We start from the raw sequence: 17,525 nt of genomic DNA on the forward strand, positions 1-17,525 counted from the left end.
AATGGTTGGAATAGTGGAAGAAAGGAATGGAGGAAAATACCATTAATGAACCATTTTAGAGAATTTAGTCAATTTCTTTCTCTCATTATTTGGTCCAATGTATGCAGGTTAAAATAGAGAATGGATTGGTGTTTACTGGAAGAATGCTTTGATTGCAGTAGACTTGACAAAATAGGCATCATTATGATTTAAAGCAAGAGTATGTAAATCACATTCCATTAAATTGTAATTGCATGTATATTAAAAACCTGAATGCCTACTGCACTCTACTGAGTGTTACTGACCTGTGCCTTGGCCAGTTTTTCTCTCTTGGGGCCAACTTCTTTGAGGACCCTGGAGTAAAGATCCATTGCTCTGACCCACATGCACATTGATTTGCAGGATTTAGATACCTTCTCTACCTAACAGCAACAACAAAATAACAAATTACACCAAGAAGCAAATAGTGAAGCACACCGTGTTATATTTCACACAATCTACGTATCCAATGTCCATATTAGGGATCAACAGATACAGGTTCTTCAAGGCCGATACCGATTATTAGTAGTTAATAAAACCAATAACCGATATTTGGAAGCGATATGCATTAACAGTGAAAATTAAATTTTTAATTTTAATTAACTTTATCGGTTATCAGGCAAATAAAACGCTGATACAGATAATCTGCAAACTGCCAACAAAAACGGCCAGGGCATATAATCAATATATCCCTAGTCCATATGACCATAATTTCGAACCACATTATCAAAACTTAAGCAGTTATTTTCCAGTTTCTATTTAACTCTCAAACTTACACAATATGTATGTATGTATGTATGTATGCATGTATGTATGTATGTATGTATGTATGTATATGCATTATTTTATATTGCAACATAACTATATATACTGTATTTTAAATGATGCTTATTCAAATGATCTTTTTATGCTATTGTCATTTTATTGGATTCTGTTTTCTTATTTTGCTGTTGTGAAGCACTTTGTAAGTATGTTTTGAAAGGTGTGAAATTTGGATTTATTTTATATTATTATTCAAAGCTGTTGTTCATGTGTTTGAACTCCAATTTCACCACAGTCTGTTTACTCTGAGCCCTTCTCCAAATAATCTGACTGACATATCAGTGTTTGGCATGAAATCCAAACAAACCTTCTCAGGTATGAAATCAGGGTTGTTGATGTATTTTTGCAACTTCTGCAAGATCTGAGACTTGATATTGTCCTTGTCGTAGTCGGTCAGACGCTTGAGGAAATTGGCATCTCCCAGTAATTGCTTGGCATTGGGCCAGTCCGGTCTGTAGGAAGACAGGCAAGTTAGTGGAGCTATGAAAAAAGGGGCCTAAGACAATGCCTAATAATAATTAATATGTGTGCATGTGTGGCTTAATTCATATGGGGACAAAATATATCTGTTAAAAGAAATGATTGAAGCTGATTTTTTAGCTGAATCTAAGTCTGGCAGGTTGTTACACATGTTTAGTACATGGTGCAGGAGTTAGCAAACCCAGCCTGGAACTTTCAATTGCTAGCATTCACATAAGAATGAAATTCTACTTATAAATAATCAAGGGACATGCTAATGTAAATTAATGTAGGTCATGATACCATATATATATATATATATATATATATATATATATATATATATATATATATATATATATATATAATGTCCTAGTGCTAAGTCAGTAAGAGTTCAACATAGTGCTAGTCTGTGGCGGGTGGTAGATAGTAAGAGTAGATAGGATATTGGATTGGAGTGCAGCAATGCAGTAGATTAATAACTGATGACATTTAGGGATTGATGCATGCTGAGTCATGAGATGGTAAGGTAATCCCTCTGGATGCTGACTACAAATATGTGGGCTTAACAAACAGGCCCAAAATATAAACATTTGGCAGAGTGCCTGCAAAACAACAGAGAGGATTGTGATTATAATGATGATCGTCATTTTTGGAATTACTAAAATGATGGTGATAATAATTATGCTGAAGATATTATAAATGCCAAGATGATGAAGGTGGCTACAGTGATGCTTGTGATTACAATGATGGATCATCATGACCAATGGGATGAGATCAGGACACATGATCAATCTTTGTTGGGACATTGGGTGATTTTTGGTATTCTTTCTTTTTTACAGTCACTTATCCTAGATTTACATCAGTTTGGGATTGCATACCAGTATCCTCTTTTGATCCGACAGAATTAGACACTGTTTTCAGATGACCATTTACCATTGGTGTCAAATTAAATCAATTGTGCTGAACAACTAAAACACACATCATATAGAGAATGTCTGGTCTGTCCGCTTTATGAATTTATTATGAAAAAGCCCTATGAAAAGGCATCTGCCATCCCAAGTTTGTTCTATTTCCTTATAAAATAGAATGTAAGGCTGTGACATAATAACTGAGAAGGGAGTAACAATGGAATATAAGCTGGGGAGAGAGAGACTCTAATAAAACATCTTTGAGGAAGAAAAGTCTTGTATTTTAGGGTGAGAGAGAAGCACACTGACTTGCAGCTGAGCAGGATGCAGACAGCCTCCATGACGGTCATGACCATGTCTGGGGGTTTGGTGAACACCTTGATCTCAGAGATGTCAGCCTTGTCAAGAGAATTAAGGGCCTGGTTGGCACCCTCCAGGGCTGGCAGAGCCTCATCCAGGTCCCTCTGGGCATCAGCGGCTATCTCCTGGGTGTATTCAGCTTTGACCTTGGCCAAAGCCTCGTCCTCTGTCACTACTTTACGCACCTGTTGAAGGGATATTTCTGTATGATATACATACACATACACTCCAGCAATGAGGAGAACATTATTATGCTTGTTCAGTACCTTATAGGAAACAACAGACACACCTTTGAAAGCTCTATGGTAATACTACCTCACACACACACACACACACACACACACACACACACACACACACACACACACACCTTGTCAGCGCTCTCCTGGTCTACAGCCAGTTTCTCCATGAGGGCATCAACATCAATGGATTTTTGTTTCAGCACTGGCTCCAGAGCGGACAGGTCCACTTTCATTGTATCCACAAGTACATTGGTCTCCAGCAGTTTGGTCAGACCATTCTTCACACGATCCCTGGCCTATACAGAAACATCCCCACACACAGGTATATTATGCATACAAAGCTTAATAATCACAAAAGAAAGAAATTGTTCACAATTACTACAAACCACTAGCCAGAGCAACTAGCTGCTACTTCCTCTAAGATTAGGGTTCATCATTAACACCACAGCCTTCAACGTATCACTTGTAGTGACATTTGTTGCATTTTGATGGTCAGACTTACAAGCACTAACTGCTGTCTCTTCTCATCTAGCATGGACAGGTAGAGGTTGATGAGCTCCAGGTAGGAGGTAGGTGTGGTGTAGTATCGGCGTCTCAGCTCCGAGTAGAAGCGCTCAGCCATATCAGTAACACTCACATGTATCTCCACGCACATGGCTGAGAAGCTCTGCTTCAGCTCCTCGTTGCCAAAGTCCACGTTTTGGAAAAAGGTCTCAGAGACAGAGAGCAGCGCCTCACGAGGCCACTGGGTACCCGGGGGTAAAGGGGAAAAGAAGAAGGAGTGAGATAATGGTAGCGAGCAATAGCAAGGATATACAGTTTTTATTTTAGCTTTTGTTTATTTTTCACAGTGATTCGACAGAATAGCAATAGAAAGCCATGCAAATGTACAAATACAATAATAAAGACATTCAATAAAGATGCCAATTACAAGCTTCCTCAACTGAGTTTAACGAAACAATAATTTAATATGCTAATAAAGGACATTAATGGAACAATATGGATAGGAAGTCATAAACTGAAAGACAGGTGAACAGAATGGTGGAGGGGGGAGAGAATAGTTGTAAAACAAGAAAAATGCAATATGAAGAAAGTAGGGTCTGAAAAATTATGTCAGAGTGGAAAAGAAATTACATTTTGGGTATAGCTGCCAGGACCAGCAGCACGGCTGTAAGATAGATTGAAAGAAGAATGGCGCTGTAGACTGGTTCAAGACAAGGAGAGTGATAGATCCTATGTATGTATAGATGATTCCTATAACCTGCTGTGTGTACCATACAGAATGTGTATTCATATTATATGGTTTTCTATATATAATAATTACATAATCATCTTACATTTCACAACCCCAAAGCAAAATGAAGTAAGTATATACTAGATACTAGATATGGTCAGAAAAATTTGAGCCAATCTCAGCATACCTGCACAAACCAGTCAATGGTGCAGCAGTTAACCAGTGAAGGAAACATACGACAGCGGGACCTGAAGGAATCGCCCACAGGACTCATACACAGAACGATGTGCAGCTTCTCCCGTACACGAGAGATGAAATACTGGAACACCTGAGGGCAACACACACATACATATGCAGAGACTCCATAATATCTGGAGCTTTAGTCTCAGCTGGCAGATAACATTAAAGGCTGTTGTTTTTTTACAGCTTGCTTGGGGCCACGGACTTTAAATGACTGCTCTTGACCAGACTCTATGGCTATTTTTGCCCTTTGTGGGAGACACTGTGTGTTGTTTTTAAAAAATGTTATGGAAGTTAGACATGAGAGCCAGCAAATGTAAAAACGCTTCGAGCTTTCCTTTCTTCCAACGTCTATAACACTACAATAAGAAAACAGGTTTATCCTTATGTAGTTCATAAGCCATGAGGCACTGTTGCATTTAGTTGTATGCATAATGCACTATGGTTTTTAGAAATGATTTCCTCATTTATAGAATGCCTATGTATTTATATATTTTACCTCACAAGGCATTTTTGTTGTATGTCATTTATTACTGTGTACCACTGTTATGTATTTATATATTTTACCTCACAAGGCATTTTTGTTGTATGTCATTTATTACTGTGTACCACTGTACTGTATTGTTGGCTATGTGTTGTATTAAGTTGATTGCAGCAGTGTGTAGCACTATTGCCCAAGAAAAACTTCCCCTTGGGGACAATAAAGTTTCTTATCTTATCTACTTTTGGCTACTGACAGCTTGTGATACTGATGATCTCTGGATTTTATCTGAACATCGTAAACATCAGGTGTCTTGGATTGGTTTATTTATATCTCTCTGAAAGGACCCTTTGTGTTACTGTGCCAGGCCAAGAGAGAGTCTGGCACATAACCCATTGCTTGTACATGTTGTAGATATACAGTGCTACATTTGTACTGCCTGAAGGTATACACAGTGTTTGTGTCGGTGTGTGTACCTCATCCCTGTTCTCCTCACTGATTCCTGCCTCTTTGGCTTTAGGGCGGGTGGCAGCTAGTACTTGTTCCAGCTCATCTTTTTCAAAAAGGTTGGGCACCTCGCCAGAGTTCAGCATGTTGTTGATGTCTTCCAAAAACTCCTCCACCACAATCTAAAACCGGAGAGTGGACACCTCTAAGGTTAAAAAAAACAATCTGCAGGCATCCAAATGTTCATATTAGTCCATCCATCATACCTGAGTATCCGTAAAGAGGAACACCATATTCTTGCCCTCCACACCAGCCATCTTGTAGAGTCTCCTCAAGTCTTCATGGAAGCTGTCATAGTTGTAGCCTCGACTCAGTTCAATCTCGAAGCAGCGGTACCCACACATGTGGGATGCCAACCGAGTGAGTGACTGCTTGCCTGTACCTCCCACCCCCACTAGCAGGGCATTGCCTCTCTCCTGGCGAATCATACGGGAAATCCTACAGCAAAAGATAAGACAAATAGCATTGTCATTATTTTTTAAACAAAAAAAAACAGGAAATGATATGGTTATAAAGTTATATACAGGTCACAGGCTCAATGTCATGTGAGCCACATATCCTTTGAGAGGGTCTTTGAGCAAGACCGTGTAGCCCTACCTACTGACTACACGTTTGTATTGTTAAAAAACAGATTTCCGTGGAGTGATATGCAGTGATACAACAATACTGATAATTATATTATGTTTGTATAAGCTGAGTCTTGATGTACAAAAATAACTTAATCATCAATAATCAAAGCACATTCAAAAATGTTAGTCACCATCAGCAGCAACAGCATCAGTATGTGTGACAAACACTACTTGAGCATGTCACAGTGACTTTCTAGATATTCTTTTCTTATTGGTGTAACTCTCTTCTCACAGTTTGTACCACCTGCAGCTAAAATCTATTAACCACCAACTAAGAAGCCGCCTTCCAAAAAATCTGGCAATTCAGTGGTGCAAGTTTGCGTGTACACACCTGGAGACATGCTCAACGGCGTCCTGGAAGAAAACCAGCTTTGTCTCCTTGGAGAAGGTCATGTTGTAATCATCGAGGTAATCTTGGAGAACAACCTGAATCTTATTCATGTCTGTCAGATCCTCATACAGACGATCTTCTTTCTCTGCACCCACCTACAGGGATTATTAGATGAAGAGCAATTGTAATAAATAAATGTTGTGAGGTATTTTGGTTTAAATCTAGAAATCAAAATGTTTTCTGAATTTGTCAAGCATTTTCAATAAGAAGAGAGAATCTGGCCTTGATGAAGTCTCCAAATATGATGGGCTGAGTCACAAAGTATGAGGGCTCCAAGGTAATGCCAAAATATCTACCTGGTAGTAAGAGAGATAGGGTCAAAGGATGGGTATTACAAAGGTAATAAAAATAAGTGGAAAATGGGTAGAGTGAACTTTAGCAAAGTGAGTTATCGGGACGGCCTTTGTGACAGAGTTCTTACTGGCCATCTCAGAGACGATGGTGTTGAAATAGGTCTTATCTTGGTTGTTGATGAGTCGGTCGTGGAACACTCGCTGACACTCATGGCAGAAGAGACGGAAGATCTGGTTCCTGTCTCTCACTTGACTTGGCTCACACTGCAGTATACCTAGACATCAAGAGAGGTCAACAAGAAGATATACGGAAAGGAGAATTGTACTTATCTTAAGTAAATACATGCTGTACATAGGAGCAAAATGATAAGAAAAAAAATGTAAGGACAAAAACAGGGAGCTCATTAAAATATATAGAAAACAAAAGGAAGAAAACCAATTAGTGCACAACAAAAAGGTAAGACGCAGCTTGATTGGATAACAATTTCCAACGCAGTGGAAAACATTGTAAAGACGCAAGATACATAAAATTAAAAATAAAATAAAAATAAAATGAAGAGCTTAAGTGGCTTGGTGGGAAATCCTATATTGTCTGTAAGTGTCTCCGAAAAATGTTTCTTCTGCTCACTTTCAGCAGCTGTTTTACTTACTCGTTATGAAGCCATATGAAGACAACTATGAAGGATACGTTTAAAGTAAAACAAAACAGAAAAAGACTTGTGTAGAGAGAGGCCATGTGATTTCAGTGATATAAGAAAATGGGAAGAGCGGGTGTCAGTTTATTACCCCTCACCAACAGAATGTACTGCTAACACTGTGTGTTTGAGTAATGCACTCTAGCTATATGGAACAAGTGGTATACAGAAAACCGTTGTAGAAGTCATTTCAGCTTATCTTCATGCTATAATGATGCCTGCTGGGTAAAGGAAGAGAGGGGGGGAGGGAGAGAGGGGAGGAGGCAGAGAGGGTGATGGTGCAGACAATCTGGGAGCATGAGGCTGAGACAGAGCCCATAAATGTTGGTAATGTGGCTTGAAGAGATAAATCACAGCTGTGCCCCAAGCTGTGGAGGTACAAAAATGTAGACACTCTCTGTATCTGTAAGTCTCTTTCAGCAAAGCTACAGTTTAGTTTGTGCTGTTGAGGAAAAGAGAGAGTACATGCTGTATGCCTGAACATTAAAATGCATATTTAGTGATCAAATCCCCAGTGACTGGAAATACAAGTTTCAACCAAAAACCAACACACTGATCCAAGTCAAATTCCAAGTGGCCTTTCAAAAGGCAGAACAATTGGACATATCTGGATACAAGATACTACCTGTACATCTTAGCCTGTGTTTCAGTGGTATGCATGTTATTCTTTCTCACTCATATTTGTGTTTCTGTTTCTGAAACTCAACAAAATAGAAATCTGGCTGCTGGCTAGCCAAGTGGAACTGGAAAGCATAAGAGATGTCAATTCTGCAACAAGGTATCCACAACTGCACAGCCCCTGAACTGGGCTCTGGGCTGTTAGTCATTAGCAGTTGTGACAACTGCAGGTGCTCTTTGTGGAGCCCTGGGTGTCCAATGAGCTGATCTGAATGTGTGCTTGTCTGTCACAGTGTGTGTCTCACCTTGGACACACTTGGAGAGGTCCCGGAGATTGAAGACATAGTGGGACTTAGCGGGAGTGGGCAGCAGATCTACACTCAAGCGGTTGTAAATCTCCACAGACGCATCCACAATCTGATCGGCACTATCCTTCACCTCCTGGGAAAAGTCACTAAAGAAACCACTCAGGATGGCCTGAAGGAAGGTTGGGAGGGAAAAGAGATAATAACAAGCATTTACAGAAGGAAGTAAGTGTGATTAGCAGTGGGGAGTGGGGTGAGATGGAGAAATGAGAGAGAATGAGAGAGCAAGATTCAGATATCATAGAGATAAGTGCATGAACATTATACATTCTGGCCACATAATATTGTTCCTAAACCAGTAAGAACAAAATCATTAATTAGGATTATGACGTCTTTTTCAACATTAAATGTAGCCACATTCTTTGAGTGTGTCTGTCTGTGTGTGTCTCCTCACTTTGAAGATCTGCTTGAGGCTTTGATCTGAGGGTGTGGGAAGACACAGCATGCTGAAGTGGCGGATGAATCGGGGGGTCACCGGATTGCGCCCCCCTCCAGGAGGAGCACACGCTGCGACAATGGTCATTTCCTGGAGGAGAGGTAGAAAGGAGAAGGAGTGGAGGAGAGGTTTGCCAAAATGTAGAAGAGAGAAAAGATAAACATGTCTCCCATCAGAAACTTCATCAGATGGCTACATCAGGTACACACATTTCATTTAAACATAATACAATTCCACCCCTAATCCAATCTGATGTGTTAACAATACCAATATTTATACTGCTCTGAAGTCTGACATTCCAGCATCTGAAAAGCTGTAGATAGTTATGACTATATTAGCATTTCTTTAGATAAAAAAATCCATAAGGCCAATATGTGTGTGTCAAACACACACAGACACACAAGATGAATGGGTTTCTTATATAAATGGACTAACCTTATTAAAAGTCCAAATGAAATGATGTTGATGCTGACTGTGCAAAAACAACAAACACCTCATTGCCAAAATGTGTAAATGTTAAACATGCTCGATCTAAAACAACTGTTCTAACTGAATACTGAAAGGCATGTTTACTGGTCTGTTTGACGATTTATAAAATGGACAGCCACATAAGTCACTCAAACAGCCATCTGCTGAACTCCAAGATATATGCACATACATAACCATAGCTGTCAAATGTGTCGTTACGATGTAGCTCATTTTATTTGTATACATTTATACCTGAATTTCCTTCCAGAAGAATTTGTTTCTGTCATAGAAGCCAGAAAAGTCCTGGAACTGGCGCAGGAGTTCTATAGGGGGCTGAGAGCCATAACTGTCGAGTTTAGGCATATTCAGGTCATCAACAAAGACCACTAACTTCTTGTTACCAGGAGCACCTACAGGGAGGGGAAATAAAAAGGATAAGGAGAGAAGGAGAAAAAGGTTAACGGATGTACAGATGCGTACAAAGGATGATACTGTTTGTATGATATCAAAAGCGTGTGAGCCAATACCCATAATGTTTTTTCTCTTTTTCTCCAGTTTGGACTCAATGATCTCCTGCGTGCGGGCAGAGGTGGTCTGAGCTGAGAAGTTGATGTAGACAGGGACATATCCTGCTTTTTCCTGGATACTGTTAAGTAGGCCCCGAGCCACCACCGACTGTCAGGGACAGACACATTCAAACACTTTTAAAACACTGACGACTTGAATTTTTTTCCTTCTTTCTTCCAAACTTGAGGATTAATGGTTAAGCAAGACAAAACAGCCCTATCGTAGAAAAACTCAGCACCAAAGCTAAACAGTCAATCATTTTGGGGGTATTTCATTGGGATCTTGTAATGATCTCTACAACCACTGTAGTTCTTGCATTTTAAAGTTTACCTGAATAGGTGCAGTATTTATAGGTTTGGTTGTATTAATGATTTTTGTGTGTATTCATTTAGTCTTCATTTAATCATGATCTCTAGCTATCCCTTCTACAAATTTAATCAGAAGGTGGGTGTAGACTACCAGGTGCTATCTACAGTACACATTGACTAATAAGACAAAATCTAAACTAAAGCAAAGAGCCAACTATTAAAAGCACACAAACATTTTATTTACAGTATCTTCCCAGTTAATCATTTTCATAAGCTTAATGAGCTTCATGTACATTACTTGCTCATAAATCCAACACTTCTCCTACCACAATACAACTGGAGGTCACACTGTATTTACTGAAACACCTGGTAATGGCAGAAGCACTACTACTAGGAAGGGAGCCCAGGTTTGAGCTGTAGTAGGCCAGTAAAACAAAGTAGATGTCCCTTTAAAGAACACAACTGGGCATAAAATGATCAACATAGCGCTGTATCTGGATTCTCTTGTTAAATTCCTATATATAGGTCAGTGCGCTAATATATGCTTTAAAGTACAGTATGTCAGTGTTGCTACCATTTTCATTGTATCCATGAATCCTTACCTTCCCCACTCCAGTGCTGCCAGTGAAGAGTACAGAACGTCGCACAGATAGCAGTTTCTCCATCAGGTAGCCGTAGCGGACAGTGTCTGTGGTGGGGACCAGCATCTCAAAAAAGGGCTGCTCACTGTTGTATGTAAACGAAGGGATTATCTTCTCCCAAAACTCCAGACGCTTGTGGTTAAAGGGTATGAATGAACTCCACAAGGTACCATCCCTCGGGAGCTACATGGCACACATTAATTTATATTAACATAAAATACACACAAAAATTAGGCAAATAAAGTGTAATGAATGTTTACAAAAATGTATACAAGTGCCTTCGTAAGACAGTATGCAATTAGCTTTAAAACCTCCTCAGAAATCAGGCAATAAAGAAACACATTTTACTTGATTGATTTGTTATGTGGAACTTTGGAAGTTTTCCCAGCGCCACGTGAATTAGTATTTGTCAGCCATCTTTGTTTTCCTAAATCCTGCTGTTAGTAGTGTGTGTGCATGTGCCCATGTGTTTGTTTCCCCTCAAACTGCACAGCTGGGAGCTGGCTACACTGGCTTTATCTCATGGTAAACACACAAAAACTTACACAAAACAGTTCTCTGAGCTAAATAATATTAAAATGCCCAAATACACACACCACCAGAAATAAAAACATCAGCTCCTAAACAAATGTGGAAGCATGTCGGATGTTCCTGATTATACTCTAAAGCCTTCATAAACTGGGCCTGGCAAACTCGATTCCTTTTAAGGATTCGGGTTATTCTGAGTCACTCACTAAACTGATCCGGGTTGTGCGAGTCACTTGAGTCAGTATTGCTAAATCGCCAAGGAAACTCAGTCCAAGCCCATTGTCTCTAACCACTAACGTAGTAGGAAGTTCCGGAGATTCACTCAGTTCAGACTTACTATTTCAGATCTTTTTTTTTTTTAATCGATCAACCTAATTTTGATATGCTACATCTATACACCAAACCTATAACCTATAAGCATGTTATTTCAGAAGTGAAAGAATGGCTTTTGTTGGTCTGCGAGGCGAGCTTGCAATGTTTCGGACTATCTGCTCGACCTAATTGCATTTTAACATACTACATTTATACACCAAACCTACAGTAGGCCTAGGCTACGTGCAGAACATTGTATGTTATTTCAGAAGTGAAAGAATGGGTTTTGTTGTGGATTTCCTTTTCACCCTGACTCGAGGAGAGACTTCACTCGCTCTACAGATCCACTCATGACAACGTAGCCGGCTGTGAGTCCCGTGGTCTGAGAGCTTGCAATGTTTCCGGCTCTGAGTCTGCGGGTCGGGAAGTTCCTATAACCTGTCTCGGACTGTCTCTCTGCTCACTCAGTCGCTTGAGTTGACTTGTGAGTTGTGGTTGCCTACGAAATTGTAAGTTCTAAAACTTTTGGCAGCTAAGATGGCTAGGACTAGCAGTAGCTAATGTTGCAAGAGGTTTGTGTGTGGCGCTGTTATCATTTTAGATTGAATTGTAGTAGGACTCAACTGATACGAGTTAATGATACTAGAGACTCGCGACTCATGAGTTAATTTAAAGACACGGGTGAAAGATCCGAGTGAGTCACGACTCAAACAGGTTTATCACAAACCTTTACCTTCCATGCTCACTCCACCTTGAGGTAAGTGAGTCATGTTCTGCCCTACAGTGTTCTGCCTTTGTCATTAAGGAATTCCCTCAATCACCTGCCACTGCTGCCAGCCAAGAGAAACCTCTCAAACAATCAACTTTCCATTTCCTGTTAGGCAGACGGACTCAAAATATCAGCCCCCCAGCATCTACCTTCCCCCACTGTCTAACGACCAACTCATAATTCTTTAAAGTTTGCATGGTAGAATAATGATATGCATCATCGCAATTTTATAACCCTGGCACAAAGCTCAACTTTTTATCCAATTGACCTTTCCAATATGTTCCCTATAGCCCACTATAAGTATTACAGTATTACAAAAATGTACGATATGGATGCTCTTTCTTAATGTCTTCTTTTCACATGAGTGAGTGATATCATAGGGAATAACCCTTTTTTGGACTCAAGTGAGATACATTCAGTGCCAAAAATACTTTGATGTAATATAATATCAGCTAACCTTCAGGCCTTTTTACATATTTCATGCTAATGTCTGCAAAGGCGTTGGATTTGACTCTGTAATGCAGATGAGGGGGAAAAGAATGCCTTGAGTGGCAGAGTTTTAACAGCAGCACTGGGCCTGTAAGACAAAGTTGTGACTTGTCTGTCTTTATGCATGTCGCTGTGTTATGAACATATCATATGCAGTGTCTGCAAATGTTACAATATAGTATAGTGATAAAGCCCTCTATACCTTCCATCTATCTCTGTATGTATGAGTGGGTGTGGGTGTGTGCACAGGTATATACCGTAGCATTGCTGTTGCCTTCAAACTGCTGTTTGATGAAGTTGTCAAAAGCATCCCAGTGAGAACTGATCAGGTTTCCGCCGACTGCCCACAGGTAGCAAAATATGAAGGTCTGACATAATACACTGTTAAGAAGTTTGGAATCCTGACACCAACACAAAAACAGAAAAAGGGAAGAAGCTCAGTTAGTAAGTTATGGCATGGTTTAAAATTAAGTACACACACCTATATTGACTGTATGCAGTTGTGGTGTCCAACCATCTACAAGGTATTGGTGACATTTGAGGTCCTGCCTTTGTCATCTGACCTTGCCCACAACACTGAATGTTTTTAATTATAGTGCTGAGTTATTGTGCAAAAATGTCCTTATTTGCATTAATAGACCGGTCCTGGTGTGGCACCATAGACAGAACTGAAATAGACTAAAGTGACAGTTACATTTTATGTTTAATGTACCATTTGAAGGTCTGGCCCTCCTTCGCCCAGCAGCAGAGCCTCCAGCAGGGAGCACAGAGTGGTGACTTTACTGATGTCAACCTGTCGCATCGCCTGGGTACAATGCTTCAACACAAACTGAAGACCCTTCTCCACATACTGCTCAAACAGCTCCAGCAGGTATGTCCGCACTGGGTCTGGGAGCTAGAGAGACAGCATGGAGTGAGTAAGGTTATGAAGTAATCTTTAAGAGACGTTTATCTACATAATCATCAATTCAACCTAGTTAGTTTGATACAGATACAGTTGAATAGTTTTGACATTTTTTACTAAATTGTTTATTTATTTTCCAAGAGTTAGATGAGAAGGTCGAAATCACTCTCATATCTGTCCGCTAAATACAAAGCTGCACCTGGGATAGTTAGCTTAGCTTAGGATAAATGACTGAAAGCAAGGGGGTCACATCTAGCCTGACTCTGTGCAAAGGTAAAAAAAAACAAATCCACCTTCCAGCATTTCTAAAGCTCACTGGCCTCTTTTTTATCTTCGAACAGTAAGAAAGAGAAAGGCTAGCTGTTTTCAGTCTAGAGTGGTATTGATTTTCAAATTTATCTTTAAGCAAGAAAGGGAATAAGCTGATTTCCTAAAGTGTTGAACTATTTCTTGAAAAGGTACACAAGCTACTAATTTGAACGAGAGTGTATGGACAATGGTGTAAGTATGGACAATGCTCTTCCTGTCCCCAAGAGACATAAAGAGACAGACTCTCTCAGCTAAAATAGCTAAGTGAAAATAAAAAAAAAACTAATTAAACACTTGAATAAACTCTAACTCCAACAACTACAAATTTGTTGAAAGTGTAATCAAAGTTTTCCCAAACGAAGCAGAATGCAACACTGAAACTAAGGAAATAAAGTCCTTTCCCAAAAATAATGTGGCTTGGTACAAAACGGATTGAAGCATCTGAATGGAGAGGTTGAAATACTCAAAGGTGGGAGAGAAGTGTGGAGAGAAAAGAGGAGAAAGCACAAAGACAAACAAAGACACACAAAAAACAAATGACAGATTTTTAGATAAATACAACAAACATACTAGTCTCAGTCAATTAGACATTGAAACAGAGAGATCTACAACAAGAGAGAGAGAGTTCAAAATTAAGGAGAGAGATGACCCACTTTCTGCGTTGTTAAGTAACCTTAAAAGGCTATAAGGGCTAATGTTGCAAGCTATAAACAAATACATTGATGTGATGTGCTGTCATCAACATTTATGCTAATGCTTAAGTTCTTCTGCTTATAATGCCCGAAAAGGCACATTACTATTCATGCATTCATTCGGTGCACAAACAGTCAGGGACACACAGTCACAGTTCCACAAAAAGAATATAACATTACATTAGATCCTGAGCACGCTGTTAGCCACTTTTAAAGGCATTTTGCAATCAAATACTGTTATAACAGATCTGGGAATGACAGAGACACAGTATGTACCTTCGCTCCTAGACCACTGCTCCATGTCTGGACATAGGGCATCCACTTGAGCTCATCTGGGTCAATATATACCATCCCACAGCGACTGACTGTAGCTGGAGATGCAACAGCCAAGTCCTGGACCTGAAAACCACAGTTGATGAAATAGACTAATATAAATCAGTTGATCTAGGAGCACAAAACACTGTAGAACCATGTAATTATTCACTAAAGCAGAGAGCATCACATTTTTATTCTAGATTGAGCCGTTTACCCAGGTCCGACCTGTCTTCAACACGCAAGTTTGAAAACTGCTTATTGACTAGACAAAATGTTCAGCTCTAACCTCAAACAGCATATGTATGGATGGAGTAAGCTTGATTCGCTCGCTGTTAGCCATACAGAGCATCTTGTTGTCATCCAGCACTGTGTTCATGTTCTCAATCCACAGGGCGTCAACTGGCCCATCGCAGATCACCCACTTGTGGTCATCAGTGTTGTCGCTGACTGCATCGCGGACACTCAGCGCCATCAGTCCGTCACGCCACTCCAGTGTTAATGTGTTAACCTGAGGGGTTGAGGATAATAATGAATGTAGAGAGAGAAGTGAAAAAAACTGTTGTGTAATTAATTCTCTTGTCTGCAGTACCTCTCCATATAGCTCTCCCATTGTGACAGATTTTGGGTTGAGAATATAGGTCCTGACATGTTGATAGAACGGGTTGTTAGCCTTGTGTTCCGTGCCTTGAAGGGTCTCCAGTGTGTCTGCCAGGATGCTGTACACAGTGGTCTTACCTCCACCAGTAGGCCCTACCAACATGACACCATGACGCACTAACATGGTTTCATATAGCTGGATCACCTGGTCGTAATAAAAGAAGTGTATGGAGAGGAATGAGGGCATGTTTGGAGGAGGGACCTGTTTTACAAAACAAACTAAATACATACAAGTGTACTACTATAGCAAAGTGAAACAAACAACGCATCTGAACTGACCTGCATTATATTTTCGCGCCTTGCTGTATTGTTGTAATTTGTGTGAACCAACCCTTTAAAAGATAAGGCTGGCAATATTGTATAATTTTTATTATTGTTAATTAATCTGATGAAAATACAAAAACAATGGATTGATCCTATTAACAGCTATTGCATGTGTGGCTAAAGCTTCACGTAGCTTATTCCCTGGTGCCATAGACTTCCAATGTTGTCAAAGAACTATTATAAAACATAAATGAAAAGGTACATAGACTACAATATATAGTGCTTTTATCCATAGTGCTTTGTAATTTGTCTCGCACGTATCCATTTACACACACGCCTAACCATTGGGAGCAGAAGGAGCCAAGGATTGAACCACTAATCCTTTGGTTAGTGGAGCACCTGCTGTGCCTACTGGTTGAATGTGACTTTTCTTGTCATTATGATTACATACGCACCATATTAGTTTATTTTGAGTTAATCCCGGGTGCTATTAATTGTTACTAGCACACCAAATGTGTATTAATCCACAGCTAAACATAGTCCTTTATATGTTTGTGAATTTTTTAATCATCAGTCATCATCAGCAGGAACAAATGGGCCTGGGGATAAGTTCAACAGACGGGGTACGGAAGTTTAAAAAATAATTGGGGGGGGGGAGGCAATACAAATCAAATTGGCACCCATGTATCGTGAAAGAATCAAATTGGGACAAAAGCGTATCGTCCCAGCCCTATATTATGGGATGAACTAACACATTGTTGGTTTGTCTTTTCATGGTTGATGATAGAAAGAAAAAATAAAGAATACCAGCCTCATCTTAAAATGTATATATTACATGCAAAGTGTTTTACAGAAGTAAAAATATTCATAAGGAAATAAAAAAATAAGGAACATCACGTGCCCTTGTACCTTCTTGGTCATGCTATCCAGTGGCTGTAGGTTTCGCTTAACCAGAGACTCCAGGATGGTGGTGTACAGCACACCGTAGTCATGGTCGGGAATAATCACACCAGGGAAGAGGTCTGATAGGATACCACTGTTGGCATAATACAAACACACATACAGTATATACACACGCGCAATAGAAAAATAATTGTTTTCACATGTAAAAACATAGAAAACAACACCTTTTTCTCATTTGTGTAGGCGGTCTGGTGTTTTTATTTATATATATCTGTTATTTCTTTAGTATGTGTGCATTTGGAGCACCAGAAGTAAGATGTGCTTCCTTACCAAAATGTGTGATTGGCTTACCCAAACAGCACAGTATCATCAGTGAGGAACTTTGGCAGGTTGGAATCCCTCAGGGCTCTGATAAGAACCACATCCTCACTGAGATGGGGGTTTTGTCTCTTTAGAGATCTAAGAACACACACATCATTACATTCAATTATATGCATTTCATGTGAAGTTTGTTAGCAGTTTCTCATTTCATTAGCGTGTTTTACTTGTTTGTTTATCCTTTTTTATTTCCTTCATTTCTCACTACGTCTTTGTCATACTGAAGAACAATCCTCAGTTTGCATGTTGTTCACTAGAAACTACGTTGATTAACTACTAGTCAGTACGGTGGCCGACAGGGGCAGACGCCCTGCAACTTA

The 17,525-nt window shown here is 39.7% G+C and overlaps 1 protein-coding gene across 3 annotated transcripts in view; it reads right to left on the reverse strand.

The window, feature by feature from the left end:
- dnah6 (dynein, axonemal, heavy chain 6) overlaps positions 1 to 17,525 on the reverse strand; it is a 59,732-nt gene that overhangs the window by 19,176 nt on the left and 23,031 nt on the right. For all 3 annotated transcript variants that reach the window (XM_036000632.1, XM_036000633.1, XM_031293574.2), the window contains 23 exons: positions 17,179 to 17,286; positions 16,834 to 16,960; positions 15,593 to 15,805; positions 15,290 to 15,511; positions 14,965 to 15,087; positions 13,496 to 13,678; positions 13,041 to 13,184; positions 10,647 to 10,868; positions 9,697 to 9,844; positions 9,422 to 9,579; positions 8,660 to 8,791; positions 8,206 to 8,377; positions 6,716 to 6,862; positions 6,517 to 6,590; positions 6,235 to 6,389; positions 5,481 to 5,712; positions 5,244 to 5,396; positions 4,234 to 4,374; positions 3,315 to 3,557; positions 2,941 to 3,108; positions 2,520 to 2,755; positions 1,148 to 1,292; positions 285 to 401 (listed from right to left, as the gene is read on the reverse strand). In XM_036000632.1, the coding sequence (XP_035856525.1) occupies positions 285 to 401; positions 1,148 to 1,292; positions 2,520 to 2,755; positions 2,941 to 3,108; positions 3,315 to 3,557; positions 4,234 to 4,374; positions 5,244 to 5,396; positions 5,481 to 5,712; positions 6,235 to 6,389; positions 6,517 to 6,590; positions 6,716 to 6,862; positions 8,206 to 8,377; positions 8,660 to 8,791; positions 9,422 to 9,579; positions 9,697 to 9,844; positions 10,647 to 10,868; positions 13,041 to 13,184; positions 13,496 to 13,678; positions 14,965 to 15,087; positions 15,290 to 15,511; positions 15,593 to 15,805; positions 16,834 to 16,960; positions 17,179 to 17,286 (3,763 nt within the window). The remainder of the gene's footprint in view (positions 1 to 284; positions 402 to 1,147; positions 1,293 to 2,519; positions 2,756 to 2,940; positions 3,109 to 3,314; positions 3,558 to 4,233; positions 4,375 to 5,243; positions 5,397 to 5,480; positions 5,713 to 6,234; positions 6,390 to 6,516; positions 6,591 to 6,715; positions 6,863 to 8,205; positions 8,378 to 8,659; positions 8,792 to 9,421; positions 9,580 to 9,696; positions 9,845 to 10,646; positions 10,869 to 13,040; positions 13,185 to 13,495; positions 13,679 to 14,964; positions 15,088 to 15,289; positions 15,512 to 15,592; positions 15,806 to 16,833; positions 16,961 to 17,178; positions 17,287 to 17,525) is intronic.

This window comes from Sander lucioperca, chromosome 4 (assembly GCF_008315115.2).
Source record: "Sander lucioperca isolate FBNREF2018 chromosome 4, SLUC_FBN_1.2, whole genome shotgun sequence".
In the NCBI taxonomy this organism is placed as follows: domain Eukaryota; kingdom Metazoa; phylum Chordata; class Actinopteri; order Perciformes; family Percidae; genus Sander; species Sander lucioperca.